A 23,371-nucleotide genomic window follows, 5' to 3' on the forward strand; every position below is an offset into this window, starting at 1 on the left:
AAAGAGGGATGATATGGTCCTTTGTGTTATGTTATAAGCATTTATCCAGTATTGTGGTATCTTTCATTGGATTTGTGATTCCTACTACTATGTCTGGAGGAAAAGGCCTTTTCCGCCTTGCAAGATCTGTGAAAAGAAAATGGTTTCTGTGGATGACCCACATAAGGACTGTATCTACTGCCTACATCCCCAGCATGAGGTAAAACAGTGTAAAATGTGTCACACTTTTTCCTCTAAAACGTTAAGGGAAAGAGAGGGGGGATACTCTTGTGGCTTCAGAATACAAAGTCAGGTAAGGCATCTTCAGATGAGGAAAGCAAAGCCTCTTCCAGGTCTCACAAGAGAGCCAGGTCCCAGGAGGGCACATCTGAGGAGGCCAGAAAGCTTTTGAAAACCTCTCAGATTAAGGACTCTCATAAAAAGGAGAAAAACACAAATTCTCCTCAGAGCCAGTCCTATCTTTACCATCTACTCTTTCTGATAAGCAGAAAATACACCCTCATGCCTCCTGTTCACATACAGTAAAACATAAATCCTCTCAAAAATACCTGTTGACGATACCATCTCCATCGACCCCCGCGAGCGTCGAGGACAAAGACCAGATGGCAACAATGTCTAATCCAACCGCCATCGGTGCCCCATCTTGTCGACTCCAATACAACCTTCTATGAAGACCTTGTCAGCGCCACCACTGGCGATGACTCCAATGGCGATACCATCATCGACGACGCCTTTGACCCCAGCGATCGTGATCCCATCGATGATGATACCTTCTCCGACGGCTGTCCCGTCGACGACAGACCCATCGATGGTGGTCGCGCCTTCGACGTCTGCATCAAAAGATGACGCCATCCAGCTAAAGACTTCACCGTCAACGAGAGTGCAGATTAAGATGACCAAGACATTTTTGCGTCCAGGAACCACTTTGCCAAGCAAAGTCTTACCATTACGCCAAAGCCACCTGCTAGAACTTCAAGAATCTGAAGATAAGGGCCCGTATGGGATAGCTCACAGTCCGTTTGAGCTCCATGTAAAGTATCAAGAGCAGGATGAGGACTATGATGATGAGGAGCAGTATTACCAGCATTACTGCCCTGGTCCTCAAAGGCAATTTGAGCCTTGTGGATACTATCTGAGCCCAGCTAGCCGGCGCAGTAGTCCTAATACAACAAATATGGCTTAAGGCAACATCATTCAGGCTGGAAGTTCAAACCAAAATCTTGGACATGGCATATGATGGGGAGTCTTTATTCGGTAAGTATATTGTGAGGCTTTCCTGCCCATCAAGACCAACACCGCCAAAACCCTTGGCACCCTGCAGTACTGAAAATTGCCCCTTTCGAGGTGCGAGAGGACAGAGTTATAAGGGTGGGTACCAACACACCCAACAGTTCCAGAACTACCAGTCTCAGAACAGACAGGGTTATCAGCAGCCCTCTTATTACCAGTCATCTACAGCGGGTTTCTCCAGACAGTGACCCGCAGGAGACCGCCCTCTCAAAGTCGCAACACATGTTGCAAGCAGTGAGCTCAGTCAGGTACCAGTTGCTATCCTTTCCCGTCCTGTTGGTGCAAAGATATCCAGCCACATCCATCAGTAGAGGAACATACATAGGACAGATGGGTGTTAGACTTAGTTACCTATGGCCACACCCTGGAATTTACAGACTGACCACTAAACTCTCCGTCCAAGGGAGTGCACCTACCTCATCTTCACTTATTTAGAAAGGAGGCCAACATAATGTTCTCCAATGAAACAATAGAAAAAGTTCCTGTGACGCAAAGGGGAAAAGGATTCTAGTCCTGTTTTTTGCTCATGCGCAAAAATCAGGAAAGTGGAGACCTATATTAGCTCTCAAGAAACTCAACAAATTCCTCAAGAAACAAACCTTCAGAATGGTTACAATTCTGGATATCTTCCATCATCTCAACAGTGGAGATTTTATGACGTCTCTCAATTTGGAAGACGCTTACTCTCATATCCCCATTCTTCCCAAACATCGAAGATACCTCAGATTCACAGTAGCTTGTACCCATTTCCAATTCAAGGTCCTTCACTTTGGCCTAAAGTCTGCCCTGCGGATATTTACCAAATGCCTCACTCAGTGCAGCCACCCTGAGAAGTAAAGGTCATCAGGTATTCCCCTACCTATACAACTGACTGCTAAAGGCCCCAACTGCGCAACAAGCGTCAGCAGCTACCAGAACCTGCCTGTCACTTTTCACAAACTAGGCCTTACTGTATACCATTGCAAAGCTTCTCTCATTCCCACTGAAACAGTGACGTTCCTTGGAGCCGACATGGACAGAGTCCAAAACAAAGTCTTTCTATCCCTAGAACGGCAAGGCCGGTTGGCAGACTTGGCACAAAACATCTCAAGAAGACAGTGCGTTTCAGTGAAGACGTACAAGTCACTCCTAGGTATGCTCTCTTGGGTGATCAACCTAGTTCCTTTGGCCTGCCTCAAAATGAGATCATTACAGGAGGAACTTCAACTTCACTGGAGTTCAAGCAATGGTGTCCTTCGAGCACCTTATCTCCGTCACCCCGAGCATACGAGAAGCATTGAAGTGGTGGTGTCACAAACCACATCTCTCAGAAGGCCTTACATTTCTACTGTTGATTCCAGATTTCATCATCACTACGGATGCCTGTATGGACGGCTGGGGAGGCCATTTGCAAGACCTCCAAATCCAGGACAAATGGTTTGTCTTCTCAAAAAATGATACACATCGACAGTCTGGAACTTAAAGCAATATTCCTCTCCCTGCAGGCTTTCCTTCCAAGGATCACAGGATCCTCAGTGTCGGTCTGTACAATACAACCAGCATGTATTACATCAACAAACAGGGAGGAACCAAGTCTCTAACACTCTCACAAGAAGCCCAAGAGCTTTGGGGTTGGCTGACAGATCATGGGATAGCCCCGAATGGCGAGCATGTCCCTGGTCTTCACAATTGAATGGAGACACTCTCAGAAGAACAAAGGACAGATGCACGAGTGGGAACTGGACCAGCATCAACTGAACAAAGTTGTTTTGTGGTGGGGAAAGACAGTGCTGGACCTCTTTGCTTCGGACAGTAACAGCAAATGCCAGTTATATGCCAGCAGGTTCCCTCTCCCATGGTCGTGGGAGAATGCCCTTTTGATGCGATGGTCTGGGATATATGCATACGCTTTTCCCACTATGCCATTAATTCACAGGGTCCTCACCAAAATGAGGACAGAACGATGGATTAAACCCAGATCTTTGTGACTGGGGGTGTATGTTTGAATTGTTAAGTATTCCGTCCATCAATTGTTCCTTTTGCTTTTGTTGCACTAAGTGGGAAGGCACCCAGATGGCCCAGGCAACACTGGTTCTTGGAGCTTCTCCTCCTCTCAGAGACCAAACCAACACTGTCACTTCTGACCATGAACAAGGGTCAGATATGCCATCCTTAGCCAGCATATCTCCACTTGTATGCTGTGCTCCTGAATTCTACTAGTTTCGGTATTTGAAAATAACGCAAGAGTGCAAAACTATTCTTTCCAGATCTAGAGCAGAAGGCACCAACAAAACATATAAATTAAAATGGAAGGCATTCTGTATTTGGTGCCAACAGAACAACTTGCATTCCTTTCATTCTTCTCCAGAGCAAATCTTACCGTATATCTACTCACCCTGGCCAAATCAGGCCTGGTGGATGCGTCAGTAAAGGTCCACCTTGCTGCAATTTCTAGATACAGATGGTCTTCTCACACTTTAATCTCTCTACTCTTCAAGACTCATAAAGCAATTCATAAAAGGGCTCCCTCCAGTAAGAGCCCTGCCTCTGGAATGGCATCTCAGTATGGTACTCTCACAACTAATGAAGCAGCCTTTCGAGCCGATTCAGAAGGCTGAGCTCACATTTCTCACATGGAAAGTTGCTCATCTCCTTGCTCATCCCATATCATTCAAGGGATAGTGAAATACAAGCCTTTACCACTAAAGAACCTTTCCTTCACTTCATGGATGACTTTGTGCTTCTCAGGACTAATCCTAAACTCATCCCAAAGGTTCCTAATCAGTTTCACCTCATCGAGCCTGTCATTCTCCTTACTTTCTTTCCCAATCCGGCTATGCCAGCTGAACAGGCGCTTCACAATTTGGACATCAAACGATGTCTCAAGTTTTACCTACAAAGGACTAAAGGCATCCGCAAAACTAACCAGCTACTGGTGGCCTGTGGTCAAGGACCTGCAGTGACAAAACCAACCATTGCCAGATGGACCTCTGCTGTAATTCAATTTTGCCATGTCAAAGCTGGCAAGCATTTGTCAAAAAGGACTAAGGCGCATACTACGAGAGCAGTCTCCACATTGGCTGCTCTGTTTGCGGGCATTTCACTGGAAAAGATATGCTGTGCTGCAACGTGGAAGAGCACCCACACATTCACACAGCAATGCTGCTTGGAACCTACGCACCTCAGTGACGCAACCGTGGGCCAGGCGGCGCTCCAACATTTGTTCCAATAAGGTGAGCCTCTTTATATACAGGTGTGTTTTTCATTCCATTAGCTGTGTAGCTGACTGTTATGGTTATTTCTAATACATAAAGTTTACGTATAAATCCCTTTTTCATTTCATTTTGAATAATGAACATGCTTACATATTTTATGCATTTAGTTATGAATCTAAAATAGATCTGTATACTTCTGTTTTATTCTAAGAAGCATTCGCTGTACATGTATATTACTGCTACCCACCATCTCCTAAGGATGAGTAAATTTTTAAGGATACTGCTTTCTATTCTGATTCAAGCATCTGAATCTATGAAAGATCCCCCAATAACGGATAAGAAAATAAGTTACTTACTTGTAACTGCAGTTATCCAGTATTGGGATCTTTCATACATTCACATGCAACCCACCCTCCTCCTCTGAGAGGCTTCCTTTATAATTAAGGATATTATTTCCACTTGTGCTTGAAAATCTGAAGAACTCAGACTCTATTTGGAGTGTTCTAGAAGGTGCTACAAACATATTGGTCATAGTTAAAGTTTGGTTCCTTTTTAAAAGGAGAGAGATAGGCTATACAATTTCAGGGACTAGTGCCCTTTTAGCCAATGCTAAATTATTAGATACTGCTTTGTTATGGTACCATGGGACTCCCACTTTGACGACATTCAAGCATGTGAATCTATGAAAGCTACCAATACTAGATAACTGCATTTACAAGTAAGTAACTTATTTTATTATACAGCGCACGTACACTAAACTGTCTCTTGGCGCATTTATGCTTTGATAGGGTCCTTTCCTCTGCTGTGGACTTTAGTGGGAGTCTCTGTGGCTATTTGGGTTCATTTAATGGACTTAAAGTTGTTTGGTATGCTGTATATAATATAAGCAAAAGGAACAATTAATTAACGGAATGCTGAACAATGCAAACATTTCTCCCAGTAACAAAGACCTGGTTTTAATCCATCATTCTTTTGCTCACCAAGCCACCCCAGTTTGGAACCACCCATATGCAAATCAGTCTTGACCCTGTTTCTCATGGGAACAGTCCAGCCAGAACTGTGAAGCCAGGTCCTCCCTGGACCAGAAACAAGCATCCTGGTACCGGTTTCGGGGCATCACCCTTCATCAGCTAGGCTAGCTTGAATCCAGTGGCGCAGTGAGCACGGACCTACGTCTGGTCATACCCTTCCCACCTAGTGCAACAAAAGCAAAAGGAACAATTGATGGACGGAATACTTAACAATTCAAACATTCACCCCAGTCACAAAGATCTGGGTTTAATCCATCGTTCTTTTGCTCACCACGCCCCCCCCCCCAGTTTGAACCCAGACATATGCAAATCAGTCTTGACCCTGTTCCTCATCGGAACAGTCCAGCCCGAACTGTGAAGCCAGGTCCTCCCTGGACCAGAAACAAGCATCCTGGTACCGGTTTCGGGGCATCACCCTTCATCAGCTAGGCTAGCTTGAATCCAGTGGCGCAGTGAGCACGGACCTACGTCTGGTCATACCCTTCCCACCTAGTGCAACAAAAGCAAAAGGAACAATTGATGGACGGAATACTTAACAATTCAAACATTCACCCCAGTCACAAAGATCTGGGTTTAATCCATCGTTCTTTTGCTCACCACGCCCCCCCCCCCAGTTTGAACCCAGACATATGCAAATCAGTCTTGACCCTGTTCCTCATCGGAACAGTCCAGCCCGAACTGCCAGGCCAGGTCTGAACCAGAAACAAGCATCCTGGGACCGGTTTCGGGGCATCTACCCTCGTCAGCCGGGCTAGAATTAAGTGGCTATGTGAGCACAGGACCCATGTCTGGGCATACCCTTCCCACTTAGGGCAACAAAAGCAAAAGGATAATATAAACCCCTTCTTTGCCAGTCACATATTCTGTTGTACTTGTGTGTGAGTATGTCAGTGGTCTTTGAATGTGAAGCAACATGGTAGCAAGACTTGCTGCAAGGGGATTGAGAGACAGTTGCAGCATATTCAGCAGTGGTGTGGCTTGCTGCTCTTGCAGGGGTCTGGAATATAATAAAATATCTACTTGTCAATGGGGAAGGTTGCTTCATAAATCTACTTGTGCTGTAACAAACCCAATTGCCCCTTAGGTGCCATGTAGTTCAGTGACAAATTATGGCAGCAATCTCATTATATAAGAGCTCTGATATAGCCTCTCTGATTATGCCAGGGTTCATACCATAGTAGTGTTTGAATACTTGCAATCCCCTTTTGTTGTCACGTTTTCTCAGATCTACATAGTGGGGCTGAAAGTAAGCAAAAGTTCCAGGGTTAGAACACCCTTTTGAGTCTGTGCAAACTTACTAATTTAAATGTTTTAAAGGTTTTCAATAACATTTCTCTAATCTTTTCCCATACTGACAATTGTTGCATAACCTGTGCGATTAATACGCTAAGATCACAAATAAAGTTCTGGACATCACTACCTCTATCAACGGCGGGTAGGGTAACATTCACCAAAATGGTGATGCTCCCCAGACTACTATATGTTTTCACCAACATACCTATATTATTCCCCAGGCACATCTTTAAAACACTAGACTCCTTGCTGGTAGAGTTGATCTGGGGCCCCGGACGATGCAGAATAGGATTGACCAAGCTTCAACTAGATACTAGGAGTGGTGGAATGGGGGTGCCCGATTTTAAGACATATTGCTATGCCTGCCAATTGCAGTGGTTGGCATACTGGCTTGCGGGCCGCAATGTGCAAGAAATTGCCATGACCCAGGATAAATGGAGCATGGGAAAGCTACATACAGTCCTTCTGCCAAATAGTAAGATACCAGCAAACACGCCTCCACTACTGAAAGCGGCTTTACAGCAGATTCCGTACGCCCCCAATATACCACTGTTGGGTATTCCACTGCAGCTGGAGGTTGTAACACAGAGACGTATTTCGATCTGATTAGAGGCTGGGGTGAATACCGTAGGAATGCTATTTGTAGATGGCGCGCTGATGGACCATGACAACTTTGTGAGAGAACAGGGAGTGTCCAGTGCGCTATTTCTGACACATGCACATTTCCTGCGATTTGTTCGTGGTACATGGGCACCAACTGGGACTGAACCCCCGACACACGAGTTGGTGCACATGCAATACCTGATAGAAATGGCGGACATCTGACGAGAGGGCTAGCTCATGGAATTAACGCACACACAGCGACATCTCTACGTAACCTTAGGGACAAATGGTGTACTGATGTTGGGAGGGTACTCACGGACAGAGAATGGAAAACCATACTTAAATATCCTAGAAAGGTATCCCCAAATCCGAAGTTTACATTTATTCAGCTAATGATTCTGCATAGGGCCTATTTAACTCCTCACAGACTAAGTGTCATGTTCGCGGACATGACGGATATGTGCCCCGCTGTCGGGAATCGAATGCCACATTACTGCAAAGGCTCTGGGCATGTCCCAGATTAACACAATACTGGTCTACCATGCATACCATATTAAGTACAATAGTGCCTGGGACGGGCAGAGATACGTTAGAATGCTGTCTACTGGGTATGCATATTAAAACCAAGAGAGGGAACCCCGCAGCCCGATTCATTAATCTGCTGTTAATATTGGCCAAGAGAACAATAACGGCACGTTGGAAAGCACAAAAACCGCCAGCAATCATAGACTGGTATAATGAGGTGATTCGAGGGGGTAGGGCTGAAGGCATAGAAATACAAAGAGAATTGCAACGTGGGCTACGCAAGAAACCTATTTCGCTAGAGTGGTATGTCCTGATGGAGGAATTGAAAACAATAGATACTGATACATTTACGTAAAGCTGGACAGTATATATATGCTGTGGGTGGAGCAGGACGGCCAAGTAATAGCACATGTTTGTCTCACCAAGATTACTTTATTAAACAGCCAAAATGACTCATATTATGTATTCTACAACTAGAAGCCTTAGGGATGGTGCCTGCTGCTGTGATAATTAACGCTGTTCTAGAGTTCAAAGGGAGATGGGAGGGGTATGGTTGGGGTTTGAAACGGTTTGTGTGCTAAGACTGACTCGAATATACGTTCTACAATGCAGCTGCAACAGTAATCCGCATTTATACATAGGTTACCTCGGACAGGTGTAGCATTGTTTTTTTTTTTCTTTTAACTCTTTTTTTTTGCAAAAATAAACTTGTTGGTCATTTTACATTTGCACTTATAGATATTACAGTGTTGCATCCATAGACTCTCATACAAAAATATTACTTCAGATGTCACAGTACCCAAGATGGTATCAGTACAAGATCATTACGGCGTTAATGGTTCGTCCAGGGAAGGGAGCATGGGAGGTTCACACAAGTTTCCGCGGTACTCATTCCATTTTGACCAAACTGCCATCCATTTCCGGGGGCACCCCCGGGCTGTATAGACTGTCTTCTCTTGCAGCATGCACCAGTCCATGTCCTTCTTCCATGCACTTATCGTTGGAGGTGTTCCCGCTCCCCATAGGCGTGCTATATTACGTTTTGCAATTACCCGTCCAAGCGTTGCCCAAATTCTACCTTTTACGGACAGGTCCGTGGGCTCCCAGAATTTCAAGAGGCACCTTTTAATTTTGGGTCGCAAGCTTACCCCCCCCAGACAGTACTCAGGTGTAGCATCGTTAAAGTGGAAAGATAATCTGTACAGTACTGAGTTGGACAACTTGTCAGCCAGATACATGTAATGTTCTGTTATTTGAATGTCAGGAAATCTGCAGCCTCTCATAATGACATTGTGGTAATGTAGAATGATATTCTTTGTGGAACATGACTAAAGTTTAATAAAATATGTTTAAAAAAAAAAAATACTGAGAATTGTTGGAAATTTTCTCCTGACAATGACAGACGTAAACCTTCTTCCAGAGTTGGGAAAAAAGTGGTTGGCGGGAAAGTGAACTTGCAAACACTCAGATTTTTGAATGAGCAAATCTACACATGCATATTTGCTCATGCTAAAATGCAGTTCACAAATATTTTCTAGGAGCACTAACTATTTCTTGTCCAACTTCTGTAAATTCTTGGGAATTCAAGAAAGCCGTATAGCTGTACTTAATGCAAGGACATATACCAAGGGTGCACTTTTGAGACTTTCTTTAACAATTGGGCCCCTAATTTGGTCTGCCGTTGACCGTAACCGTTCGTGTTTATTAAAATTCTATCTCTCTCTGTCGACTGGCTTCACTGTTAGTGACAGCATTCTTCTCTTTTACAAGGAGCATAACGGCACACAAAGTAGTTTTGTTCAGTGCCAGTTACTACTGTGGCAGGGTGTACTTGTTGTAATGGTGAGGGCCTAGTAGCTCCCACACCAATACGTTTTACAAAAATCATGCCTAAACAAGTCACACATTGACAAAACTAAAAAGGTGACCACCAATTTCAGACCTACTGGTTTTGCCAATACTTGTTTATTTTTGTTTCCATAATCTTATTGAAATTGGTTTTTCATTATGAATATTTTGGGGAAATGCTAGCATGCATCAACACATGTTACTAAATGATTCTGCAAAGAAATGGTACCTGACATTTTACAGAAGTTTAGCAAAATGTTTTTTTCCTGCTTTCATTTGTTTATGAACATTTTATTTTGAAAGCACAGAATCATCAATCTTGCTTTCAAGCTTCTACAAATATTTGCAACAAATCAGAGAGCATTCTGGGAGCATTATACATAGCCACATATTGCTGAAATTTGAGAACGGGTATCCCCATTTTTATACTGGAACTACTATCAGAAGTGCAGTCTGAGCTTTCAACATTTACTTAGAGCGCTCACCCTAATAACAAAGGCTTTCAATTAATTAAACAAGTTTGAACAGCGTTAACATATAGGCAAAAATATTACCTTAACTGCAGACAGTGCCCTTCCCTGATCCATAATGTGGTACTGCAAACTGGCAGCCAAAGGGTTTGTGCTGCAGGGGGTTGGGCCTACTTGCCACAAGGACAAAATACACAACAAAACTTGTTGCCCTTGACCCCAAAAAATCTCTCCTGAGCATCGGGTTATAGGAATACCACATCCCTGTCTCGCTAGGACTCATAGGTTCATTGTCATTGATCCTATGCCCTTCTCACCAGCCAGTTTGATAAACTGTTCAACATCTATGTGGATTTCGAGAAAAACCTCGGCACATATTTTCTTTTTTTTTAGAAGGCATGTATCTCTTCAAATAGGCATGTGAAATGCATTTAAGCTTAAGATCTCTGTCTTGGGCTGTATCTTCTTGATGAGTGCTTGTGCACATGTTCTGTTGTGCAGAGTATTCCAATGATGTCAGTGATAAACAGGATGGTGTTTAATTTAGCATTCACTCTAATATTTTAAGATGTTGATTTATACTTCTTTCTTAAAACTTACTTTTTCTAAGACAATTTTATGGCTATGATTTCTTTAAAACCCGCTGTGCTTTCACTGCACTAAAAAAATTCAGCACAAAGTCCGATTCTGAGTATAGAGGTGGTATTTACTGCAAGAGGTAAATACCAATACTGCAGGGTAAGGTCTTTCCTGGGGCTGTAACGTCGTCAATTGCATGATTTTCTGGGGAAAATGCGACTTAAGATACAGAATTGTTGTTAACTAAAGCAAACTCCACACTTTTTAGCCCCTTTCTTGCAGATCATATTTGGCAGTTGTGACCTGCTGAAATGTGTCAGAGAAACAATTGCAGGGTGTGGTGTTCCATTTCATTTGAATTTCTGATCAATTTGCAATCAGGGGTTTGCACAGGGATCGGAATTTTCCCCTTATGTGGGCTTGGAATAAAGCCTTCATATTACTTTAAGTGTTGATACTCAGTGCCGCTTATTTCTTGCATTGCTATTGTCTTCACTGAACCCATACATTTTTCTGCTCGCTCTTCATCAAATTTGAATAGCAAAACTTTGAGGGCTAGATATCAACAGTGTAAGAAATTGGGCTACTGGTTGAAGGGGGTGAAACCTTCCTCAAGCAGCAAGCACAATCCTTGTCATGGTGAAGTCACAAGCAAACCCCAAATTAACCTGTGCTCAACCCTCTGGTAGATTGGCATAGAGCCGTCAGCATTAACTTAGAGGCAATGTGTAAAGTACTTATGCAGCACTTCAAACAGTAATAAGTAAAAACACAACACCCCAAAAAATCCTACACCAATTTAAACAAAAGAAACAAAAAGTAATTAATAATTTGACGCCAGAATGACAAAACTCCAACCAGTAGAACCAGAGCTATGAATTTTTAAAGATTAAGTGAAAATAGCCCCAAAAAGCGCAAAGCGACACTTGGGGCTGTTGAGTCATGCGAGACCGAGAGAGAGATGGAGCGTGGGTTGGATACAGGGACCTGGTTAGTCCTGCTGAAGAGTTACTTTCTCAATCCAGAGTTCATTTGCGGGGCAGGGGGCCACAAGGTTCAGGGAGAGCATCACGGGTGTCCTTTGAAGTAGTGCAAAGATCCTGCCGGGCATGGCACACAGTCGTTGCTGTAGTGCAAAGATCCTGCCAGCATCGTAGATGGTTAGGCCGAGAAGCTTAACAAGGGCTGTTACTGAGGGGGTCGATGCTGTAGCGCGATGAGTTGGCTTGCCGGATCTTCGTGTTGGTGACAACATTTTGTCGCCGACTGCCCAGTTCTTGGTCACCAAGAGCCCAAAAACTCAACTGAGGCCACACCGGTGGTCCAGGACCTAAGAGGCACTCCTTGGGGGTCAGGAACTCACGCCAGCGGAGGACAGCAGGGCTCAGGCAGGTCGAGAAGCAGGTCCGCTGGCAGTTGCAGGGAGCCTCTGAAGCTTGTTATGTTCCTGTAGCTCAGAAGAGGAGGTCAGCTGGCTGACCCTTTGAGTCACTTCAGCCTGAGATAAAGGATGTAGGTCAAATCTTCGTCCTCAGCATGCAGGGCAACAGGGTTGTAAGTCCTTACGGAAGCAAAGCAGTACTTCTTCTGTAGTGTCAACAGGTTCATGAATGTACTGAAGAGTTGGTGTCTGAGATCCAGTAGCAGGCTCCCGAGAGGGTAACAGGGAATCAAGGTTCGATTCTGGAGAGGGAGCCTGAGAAACGACTACCACATCCAAGGAAGGCAGCAGGTGTGCAAATTACCCACTCCCTCCTCAGGGAGGTAGTGACGAAAAATGTAATTGGAATGAGTACACTTTAAATTCTTTAACGAGGATCCATTGGAGGGCAAGTCTGGTACAGTATGTAGTGTCTCACAGTGTAATAATTCTGCCTGAAGCAGGGTTCTCGCATCACCTTTTGTTTTTTAAATGCAACTAATTTAAACCACAGATCGTCCCAGTTCTCTGTTATCTTTTATTTAAATATTTAATAAGTCTGCAGAGCACCAAAATTTAAATATTGAAAGGTTGTGTTGGAGTCTGTACAAATTTTCAAAGATGGTTACTACTATGCAGTACTGCCATTGTTTAAAAAAAAAAATATATCTGCTTCTGACTGGTCGAAGGAGCTTTTTCTCCTGTTGGCCATTTCAGTACTGCGGTACCAGTCCCACAGTACCAAAACAATCTGATCGTCTGGCTACAACATCAGAGAAAATGTTGCAGCTGGCATTATATATCGGGGACCAGGTCCCAGAGTCCTAAAACGGATTTGAAAACGGCCCATAAGGGGGCATGGTGAGCACACGCAGGCCCATAATGAGGTGGGTCCAAAGGGACTGATCTACAGGAGGGGAGTTAGGTGCGAGGCGGTGGGTTAGCTGAAGGTTGTGCACAGTGGGGGTTGTTTGCTCCTGCGGAACTGAGTGCAGGGCATGGCAGGAGTCCAGGCTCTGTTGCCAACCACCACAGTGCATGTCCCAAATCTGTTCACTGCAGGTGTTGGCTGCGCTGTGGCTGGTTGGGCACAGGACCTGGCTGCAGGCCAGGATCTGCGGCCAAATCCCACTGCTAATGGCCTGAAGCCTGGTGCGAGGCTGTCCGAGGGGGGGTTGGGCGTGTGCTCAACTTGCAAATTGTTTTTTTTTTAAACACAGGAATTCACTGACAAAAAAAAGTTTACATGTCCTTATAGTTAGATATGATATTAAGAGCCTGGCATCTTTGTTATCAGTGGCTGCATTTAACAATTTAACATGTCATTATTGATGTAATATGTGAGGTCAAAAGCAGTGCATGATGGGGGTGCAAATTATAGTCAGTTCACTAAACTATAGCTGGCGAATTTCATTGTTTTTTCATTTTTTTAATGTTAATACGTAACTCATTTCAACCCCCTCCCTATAATGTCGACTTAGCCTTTGTTTTTTTTTCCATTGAAACAACTCTTTAAAAGTATGGTTCACTGAGCTATGATTTTCTCACAGATTTACTGAAATGTGAAGTTGCATCAGGCTTACACCCTTCTGTATCACATAAACAATGAGTAGACAATAATAATGTATCAAGGCTATGATTTTACTCTGGTAGTGATAAACTCTGGATCAGCTCACATGAAAGGCTCTTCCAGTAGTTAAACATTGTTATGAAAAGGATCCCATTTCACCCCCTTCTCTTTCTTACATGTTTTTAAAAATGTTTATGTATATTTATTTATCACCCTATATTGCATATTTATGTAAAGCTCCTTGCACAGTTGTTACCTTGTTTTTTGAGACCAAGAAATATATTGTTCTTATTTTGTTTTTCAGATCGAGAACCCAAGATATCTGCGTGAAAAGCCCCTTCCTCTGTCTCCTGTAGGTGTTGAATTCCTTATCTTTTTTTTAAATGAGTACCACAGACTGCCTTTAATAATTAGGATGATGAATAAAAGGTGGCACTCACCACCCTTATCCTTTTGAAACCATTTCTTTATTGAAGGTTTTTATAGTCATGACTCAACCTTAAGGGGTTTTGGATAGTTTTACAGATAACAGATTTCACAAATTCATAATAGGTTATCTCTATATAAGACAAGAGTGTACAGCTATGTGATAGATACATTAGCATGATCAAATGTATAAATCACAGTGGGTTGTAGTACAGCATATCCAGATCAAATGAACCAGAGGCAGACAAATACAATATTGTATAGTAAGGGACAATACTGTGTGTTAATCACAGTAGGGCCAATATAGTACTGTGTGAGTGGCTTCACCTAAGTAAAGTAGAAATTGACTGTACCATCAGACATCACACAAACACAGTCTTGAAGCCTGCATAACCCAATTTTAGGATTTCATGTAAACACAGTGTTTATAAAGTGTACTGACCACCCACCATTTACCTGGCCCTATAGCACTTTTTTTAATGCAGGTTGTGTGTTTGCTCTCTGAAGGCCTTCATTGAGGTTGTCCATCGACAAGCCATGCCAAATATGATTAAATCAATGTTGGATTTCACTGTGATTGCGTTCTGAAGGAGCAAGGAGTCATTGCAATCTACTGGCTCATCCTTTGTAAGTGTGAGGTAGAGTGGTCTACATGTGCAAAATCACAGTTAGGCGTGTTAGCCCTCTCACTCACACCCATGTCAGCTGTGCCTGTATGTCGGTTTGAAGTCTTGGTAGTGCTTGTGCTGTGCAAAGTGATTGATGAAATAATTTTGCATGAGTGACTGCTTGGGATTTATCGGGCTTTTTCCATTGTGGAGTATTTAAGTTGATTCTGATGTCGAGCTGCTGGGTTGGTAGTCTGTGTGATCATATAAGAGTTTTAATTTGTTAACTAAGTTGGCCAAAGTAGTTGAGTCTCTCTATATGTATATATATAACATGGGCATGATCTGTGTGCCTCAACATCAGATGTGAGAAACTTACTATAATAAACTGTTTTCAAAATTCGAAATTACTTATGGAAATCGTATATATAGATACTGGGGGTCAAAATAAAAGCACTCACTGACATTATCCACATCAGTATTTGCAGGTGTACATCCATGAATAAGTGGCCTTAGGGCCTGATTTAGAGTTTGGCAGTCCTGGAGTGGGCCGCCACGCCAACGCCCTCTCCAGGACCGCCACATTCAACCGAAGGCCGCCTGCCAGATTACGAGCAATCTCGTGGTCTCGCCAGCAGTCCTTTGGCGTTCCCACGGTGGTGCCTAATAAAAAGACAATGTTATGCGAACATTGAAGCCTCGGCATGGACTGTAAAGTCCATGCCGTGCAGAAAAGGGGGTGACTGCACACAAGGGGGTATAACATATGCCTCCTGCAGGCACCCCTTGTCCCTGAGGCAACAGGGAGCCCTATAGGGCCCCCTTTGTTTCCTTGCCGCCATAGTTTTCATGGCGGCCTCACCTCCATGAAAACTGTGGCAGTGATGAAACTCCTAATATGTTCAGGATGCCGCAGCTGCTCCGCAAGCATATTAGGGCCTCTGACCGCCACACCACCGCCGTGGGATCCAGGATCCCCAGTGCTTGCGGCAGTCCCACCACCCTATTCGTACTATGGTGGGTGGACCGCCAATCTGGTGATCCAGTGACCGCCACAACAGGTTTGGTGGCTTTAGTCAGTGATTATATTCTTTATGTCTTGATACAGTGGACGATGTTTTTACAATTTTTGTTGCCGGTACACACAGAAGGCGGATTATCAAAAAGGGACAGGCACCTGTCCCAACTCAACAAAGCTGTGTCTAATATATGTGAGCCGTGAAATACTGTGGCCATTATTGCAGAAGAGACAATCTTTTATGATGACCTGATTTAGGGTGTCTTATGTGTTTTGCCAGACTCATATCTACAACCACATTGGGGCCCATTTCACAATGTGTACTAAATTGGAAAGCCCTAACTCTTCAAGACACATAAAGTGAGATGAGGAAGGAGGAACCGAGTGTAGTTGTCTGCAGAAATGGTTTTCTTACACCTGTTGAGCTGAGCAATTTTCATATCCCCAGCACCACATAAGGCTGTTGGAAGGCATTGACTTTTGTAGATCTCTAGTGAGGTAAGATAAATGTGCTCCCCACCAGATGTGGAAAATTAAAAAGAGTACCAACACAATGAATAAGCTTCAGTTGTCGATTTAGAACATTTACCAGCTACCAATTGAATTGAAATTAACTCCTATATATGGAATGCTATTTAGTCATTCAGGTTTCTGATTGGGCATGGTTAATGTCTGCATGTTCATTTGTTTCAGACCAGAGACCATTGTATGACATTTAATAAAGTTCTTTGACAGATCATGGTCCGCCATGAACTGTATACAGTTATTTACAAGGCAATGCAAAACCCTAGGGATATGGGCACTCAATACAATGTCATCAGTGTATAATAACACTAGGAAGGGAGCATTATTAATCATGGGGACATCCACACACATCAAATCAAATTATTAATGTAAGTGCAAACAAAAGGGGCGCCAAAACACACCCCTGACATACCCTCCACAGTATGGGGAACGAATGCATAAGCTCCTTGCTTGGTTCGAATCTCACTCTAGCTAAAAGATTCTCATGAAGTACATAGAGAAAATGTGTTAAGATCAATTCTAAACCCATATCCAATAAAGATATCTATAGCTTTGTGTGATTAACATTTTCAAATGCTGATGACTGAATCATGAATGTTAGCTACATTGGGCTGCGCTTGCCGATGGTATACTTGCCTTTTATAAGATCTAAACATAATTGCTGCTCCGAGGTAACTATTAAAGCCACATTGGCATGAATCAATTTTGGTGTCAGACTTTGCCCAGTCCCTTACTCTGTTATAAAGTATCCTGCCAATAACCTTGGCTGTGGTGTCGAGAAGTGAAATAGGCCTATAACGTTTCACCTCTGCACGACTACGTTTTAAAAAACAATTGGTACTATATTCAATGTGGCCCTTAAGCTAGGTCGTCATAGCATTACCGAATCATTAAAAATGTTAGTCAGGAGCGATGCCCACAGTTTTATGTTACATTTTAAAAGATCTATAGAGATCCCGTCAGGTCTCCAGCAACAGATACTTCCTCCAATTTAAAAATGAGCTTCCTTCTCTAGTCTAAACATTTTTACAGAATAGCCCCTGAAGCACAATGAGGCGGGGGAACGATATAGGTCTTTAAAATGATCAGCTCATTGAGCGTTGGTTATATGGCAGCTCAGCATGGATCTCGAAGTGTATGTAGTTTTGATGATATTGACTGTAAATCAAAAGACACTTTGATTTCTTGTATTGCCTGCAAGAGTCGGGCGCTCCCAGTTATCGCTATTACTCTGTTGCATAAACTAAGACTTTGGCTCAGTTCTACAAGGTTTGACATTCATGCCCACAGATGCCTGAACTTGGTTCAGTCTGCAAGGGAGGACAAGGGTCACCCTACTCACTAGGAACCAGGGTATTAAATGTGCAACAAGGAACAGTGGTTCCCGTGGACTATGTAAAAAATATATTTGATAATGAAATAGCTCAATGGCGTATATCTTTATGGGAACGGATTGTCAGAGGGACAATCAAAACCATACACAGCTGAAGTTTGTAAGATTTTTCCTTATTTGTACATTTCATATAGTGAAAAATAATTAAAAAGGCAATGTGCTCGGTGTCCCAAGTGAACTGAAACCTAAAAAAGGGGGGAGAGGCAAGGTGGCAATTTGTGAAATACAATAGGTTTTCAGTTTATACAAAAAACGACCACAGTTACTTATAAACAAAATATCAACAGCCTTTTAACGGGCACCCACACCGACAATTAAACTTCTAAGATCAGCATTTGGAAATCCGTCCATTTTACGGGAGCCACCTACATCCTGCAAATAAGAGAGACACTCTCTCCTTTGGAAGGTATCCCTAGACCTTAATTGATTTGGGATTTGAACGCTACAGATCATATACAAAAGGTCTGTCCATCTCTTCCATCTCACATTGGGTGCCGGGCTGGGCCTCGTGAGTACACTTTTTGACCCCTTTTTTACACCATGTCTTGAGCCACATAATTACTGGTGTGCACTTCCCACCCTGACAGCCAATCGCTGTCGCTTCAGTTGTCCCGAATTGTTAGGTCCTGTTGAGACCCCTCATCTGCCTTTGGGGTTGAAACGTCGTCGACACGCAAATTAAACAAACCACTTCCCCGCCCTTATCATTGTGATAAAACGCTGTTGATATTTTGTTTATATGTAACTGTGGTCATTTTTTGTATAAACTGAAAACCTATTATATTTCACAAATTGTCACCTTGTCCATCTCTGTCTTTTTTTAGGTTTCAGTTCACTTGGGACACCTAGCAAATTGGCTTTTTAATTATTTTTCACTATATGAAATCTTAGAAACTTCAGCTGTGTATGGTTTTGATTCTCCCTCTGACAATCCGTTCCCATAAAAATACATGCCATTGAGCTTTTTCACTATCAAATATATTTTTTACACTGTTCCTTGTTGTGAACTTGGTTCAGGGCATTGCGCCTAAGCGTGAAAGTACAGGTTGTTGTAGCCCCACACAACTCTGCTCAATTTACTTGCTCTTGTGATGTCTGTGCTTCTGGGTTACTAACAGTCCCTTAAAAAAAGAGGTCAGGTACTCAGTGGTAATTCAAGCCCAGTTTCTTTCTTCAGAATAACACACATAATTACTGCACTAAGAGAAAGACACTATATGCTTAAAAGCGTTTTATTTCAACAGTCTTATGCTGTTGCTTAGCACATGTAAAATAACCATACAAATTATTACCAATGGAGCACTGATGCATGTCACGAACAGCAAGAATAATATGAAAATTTCTAAGATAGTCAAAACGTCATTAGGCAACATAACACCCTAAAGACTACTTCTTTGCACTATACTATGGGACCATTGAGAAGTTTAACTTGCATCCAGAGTTTCTTGGGTTTCAGCGTACTGCGAACCTGTTTACAGCAAGAAGCTGATATCAGTAATCAGGAGATAGTATTCCCTCAGAATGAAATCTCACATCAGCTGGGCTCAGCTTCTCTTTTCTCCTTTCCTCTCAGAATTGGCTTTGTTTCAGCTCTCAGCAAAAAAATGTATGCTGCAGACAGTATAGCACTCTAACAGGATCTTGTGCGTTAACCTACGGTTAAGGAATTCTGTACCTGAGTGGCTACTTGTAGAGCCTTTTATAGAGTTTGCCACCAACTCTTATCTTACATGTGGAATTTTCATTAAATTCCTGACATAACCTGCATGCCTCACTATGATGGCCTTAAGGCGAACCCGTTTCAACCAGTATATCAAAAATACATCAATTCAAACTACATTGTTTATGTTATATTCGCTATCTGACCTTGAACAGATAACATGGCACTTGTTCCAGACGAATGTTGCATTAGATGTCATTGTCTGGATTATTTGACACTTTAACAGGTTCTTTGAAATAGAAGGGCAGACAGTATTTAGGTGTAAGTTAGACAGGCTGATATTGAGCATACTCAAAATGAAGTCTAGCCTTAGGGTTTATATGTCAAATCTCAGCTTTGCTCCTTTTTAATGCTGGCTTATAAAGCTGGCAGGAACTTCTAATTCCTGTGTCATCCCTAAGTATAGATGACAAAGCTAGACATAAACCTCTGTTAGCAAGGGAACATGCTGAATCAAAACTTCTTGGGCAAGATGACATTTATACATCGACATTGAGTGTGGAATATATATAAATATATATATATATATATATATATATTCACTGAAAAAACCATAGGTTTCAGGGGCGTTATAGTTAGCTGGACATTTCCCTCGTACAAAACCCTAGCAATTCCCCCGTTATAGTTAGTTCAGCTAACTGTAACTCGCGCCGCCGCAATGCACTGCTGATGACGTCACTTATTACATCACTCATGACATGGTTAGTGACCTCACTGATGACATCTGAAATGACATCACTGATGACGGCATCCAGTGAGTGTGTGTTTCTGTAAATTTTAAATATGTTTAATATATATATAGGAAACAAACTATGGAAGAATGAGTGGGTGTATAACTGTGTGAATGGATGATTTGGTAGGTGCCTGACTGACTCTATAAGTGAGTCATTAAACGTATCTTACTGCAGACTAGTGACTAAACTGTGTGAATGTCTGTATCTGTCTGTCTGTTGGTGTATAAGCGGCTGCATGGTTTTGTGAATAGCTATATGAGTGTCTCTATGGGTTATTGATTGGTTGTCTGAGTATCTGTTTGGGTGCCTGAGTGTTTGTGTGGGTGGGGTGTGTATGGCTCTGTGCATACATGTGTGAGTGGGTGATTCTATGGGTGCATGGTTTTAAGAGTGCATCTGTGATGGACTGCATGGTTGGGTGAGTGTATGTATGGGTGTGTTAGTGATTGAATGTATATCTCAGTGGTACATGTGTGAGTAACTACATATGTGAAAGGCAGTATATATGTGTGTAAGAGTATATAAGTGGGTATATGTGAGCGTGTGATTGTGAGAGTGACTGTATGGATGAGTGTGTGCTTGTATCAGTGATTGTATAAGAGCATAAGAATGTGGTACTATTTTTATGAGTAAGTAAACTTGTGTGTGTATAACTGCATAGGTGAGTAAATGGGAGTGTGATTAATTATTTGCATGACTGACTAGGTGTGAGAGTACCTCTATGGATGATTGGTGGTGTGTGAGTGTCTATGTAGGTGTATAAATGCATATGATAGTCCTGTACTGAGTGACTGTAAGTATGAGTGACTGTACAGGTGAGTGAGTGGATGTGTGTGTAGATCTAAGAGTCAATGAGTGGGTATGTAGTTATTGGTATTGGAGTATCTATGGTTTTGAGAATGGACGTCTGAAATTTTGATTGAGTATATCAAAGGGTGTGAGAAGATGCACTAATTTATCACATGGATGACGTCATCAGTGATGTCATCAGTAATGTCATTTCAGATGTCATCAGTGATGTCACTGACCATGTCATGAGTGATGTAATATGTGACGTCATCAGCAGTGCATTGCGGGGGTGCGAGTTATAGTTAGCTGAACTAACTATAACGGGGGAATTTCTAGGGTTTTGTACGAGGGTTTTGTACAAGGGAAATGTCCAGCTAACTATAACGCCCCTGAAACCTATGGTTTTTTCAGTGAATTTCTAAGGTTTTTTAAATGCCAATTCCTAACTATAACGCCCCTGAAACCTATGGTTTTTTCAGTGAATTTCTAAGGTTTTTTAAATGCTAATTCCTAACTATATCAGGCCTGAAACCTATGTTTTTTTTCAGTGAATTACAAAGGTTTTGTAAATGACAATTTTGAATGTATTAATTGTTAAACTGATTTTTTTGATACTGATTTACTAAATTTTTTAAACTATTTATTTTTATATATTTTTTTTATTACATTATAATTACATTATACATTACAATACAAAATATACTTTCTCAGAATGAATTACTTTAGTTTAAATACTTGGCAAATAGGCAACAGACTTTTAAGTACAGTAGTTACAGTTGTTGCAATGGGCAACACAATTTCAAACACAAAGCAACATTGAGCTCAATGTGAATTTCTAGTTAAATGCAATTAGTTACTTTATGGATTACTTTTCTAACCACAGGACTGGATCCTAGATTCAGTCCTTGGACATCTCCTGTAAACAGTTGAGTAAAAGCGCTTTGGTTACAGTAGTGATTTTTAAGGAATATTATTGTATTTTAAAAGTTGACACTTTGAAACTTTTTCCCATAGAATCACCAATGTAATCCTACGGCAGAAAATTCACTTAGCATGTAAGTAGTGTTATCGTTACTTTTTCTTACTCAGTGGTGGATCCTGGATCCAGCACTGGCCAACCGCCTGTAAACAGTTGAAAGAATGTGTTTAAGTCATACAGACGATTTTTTAGGAATATTTTTAGTTTGTGAAAATAGACACTTAGAAACTTTTCTGGTGAAAACCACACAATGGATTCCTATGGAAGGAAATACAAGTTACTGGTAAGTACGCTTAGAATTACTTTTCAGGGTCAGTGCTGGGCTAAAAGATGCAGCCCTGGGTTCTCTCCTGATAACAGGTGAGTAAATCGGAATTCGGAATTCGGCTGATTTTAGAGGAATATTTGTACGTGTCAAAAATGGAGACAGAAAATTTTCTGGTGAAAACCACACAATGGATTCCTATGGAAGGAAATACAAGTTTGTCACAAGGGACACCCTCTATGGGTAAAGAGGCACGATAGTCTGAGGTCTGGTGTTATGGTTCTTTATTGTTCCACGTTACAAGACACATGGTAAAGGATGAGATCGCGTCTTCCTTCTTGCTCGTCTTCCCTTGGAACGCTTTGCACGGAGTTAGGTGATCGTCTGACTCTCCAGGGAGGTAGACCGGGGGAGACAAAAAGAACACGGGAACGCACAAAGGTGAGATGAAGGAGCTTTGTACGGATTTGAGGCAGGGTAAGGGGAGTGAAGGCTCACCGGGGCTGCCACCACGTAGAATTCACACACTACCAAAAACAGTAGAAGTCTCGCAGGTGAAGGTGCCGGGAACAGGGTGAAAGAACGTACTCTGTGTCCCACAAACGCACACCCCTCTGTGACCTCCCCAACTCAATCCTACCCCGTCCCTCCCCGTGAAAAAGCAAAACCCAGGACTCGGTCCCGTACCTTTCCCAGCCACGCTCCTCCGGGAACGTGGCGGGGCGAGTCGCGGTGACGTTGGCCTCCTGGCTGCTTCGGATCCTCGACTTCGTCCTCTCCGATCCCTCCGCTCGGTTTCTCGCCGTCTCCACCGCTTCGTTGCTCTTCCTCTCTCTCTCCACTCCTGCTTCCTCCGCCGGCTTTCGCGCCTTGGTCGTGTTCCGGGTTCTCTTTACAGGCAAGTACGTCCCGTGATTGAAGGGTTGTCTCTGACGTCGTTCTCACAGACTCCTCCCCCAGAGAAGTCCAGTCTGGATTAAAGGGGCCGCTCTCGTCCTGCGGCCGAGGTGGAAATGAATAGTCAATATCGTCTCCAGCTTTATCCTCCTCCAGAGTGACCCCCTGACAATTCCCTCCCCCAGGAGTACCCC

At 42.7% G+C, this 23,371-nt stretch overlaps 1 protein-coding gene across 4 annotated transcripts in view; it reads left to right on the plus strand.

Annotated features, from left to right (window-relative positions):
- CEP112 (centrosomal protein 112) overlaps nt 1–23,371 on the plus strand; it is a 2,536,355-nt gene that overhangs the window by 445,342 nt on the left and 2,067,642 nt on the right. For all 4 annotated transcript variants that reach the window (XM_085617276.1, XM_085617275.1, XM_085617278.1 and 1 more), the window contains one exon: nt 14,128–14,175. In XM_085617276.1, coding sequence (XP_085473402.1) covers nt 14,128–14,175 — 48 coding nt within the window. The remainder of the gene's footprint in view (nt 1–14,127; nt 14,176–23,371) is intronic.

The sequence above is a fragment of the Triturus cristatus genome, chromosome 7 (genome assembly GCF_964204655.1).
Source record: "Triturus cristatus chromosome 7, aTriCri1.1, whole genome shotgun sequence".
Taxonomy (NCBI): Eukaryota; Metazoa; Chordata; class Amphibia; order Caudata; family Salamandridae; genus Triturus; species Triturus cristatus.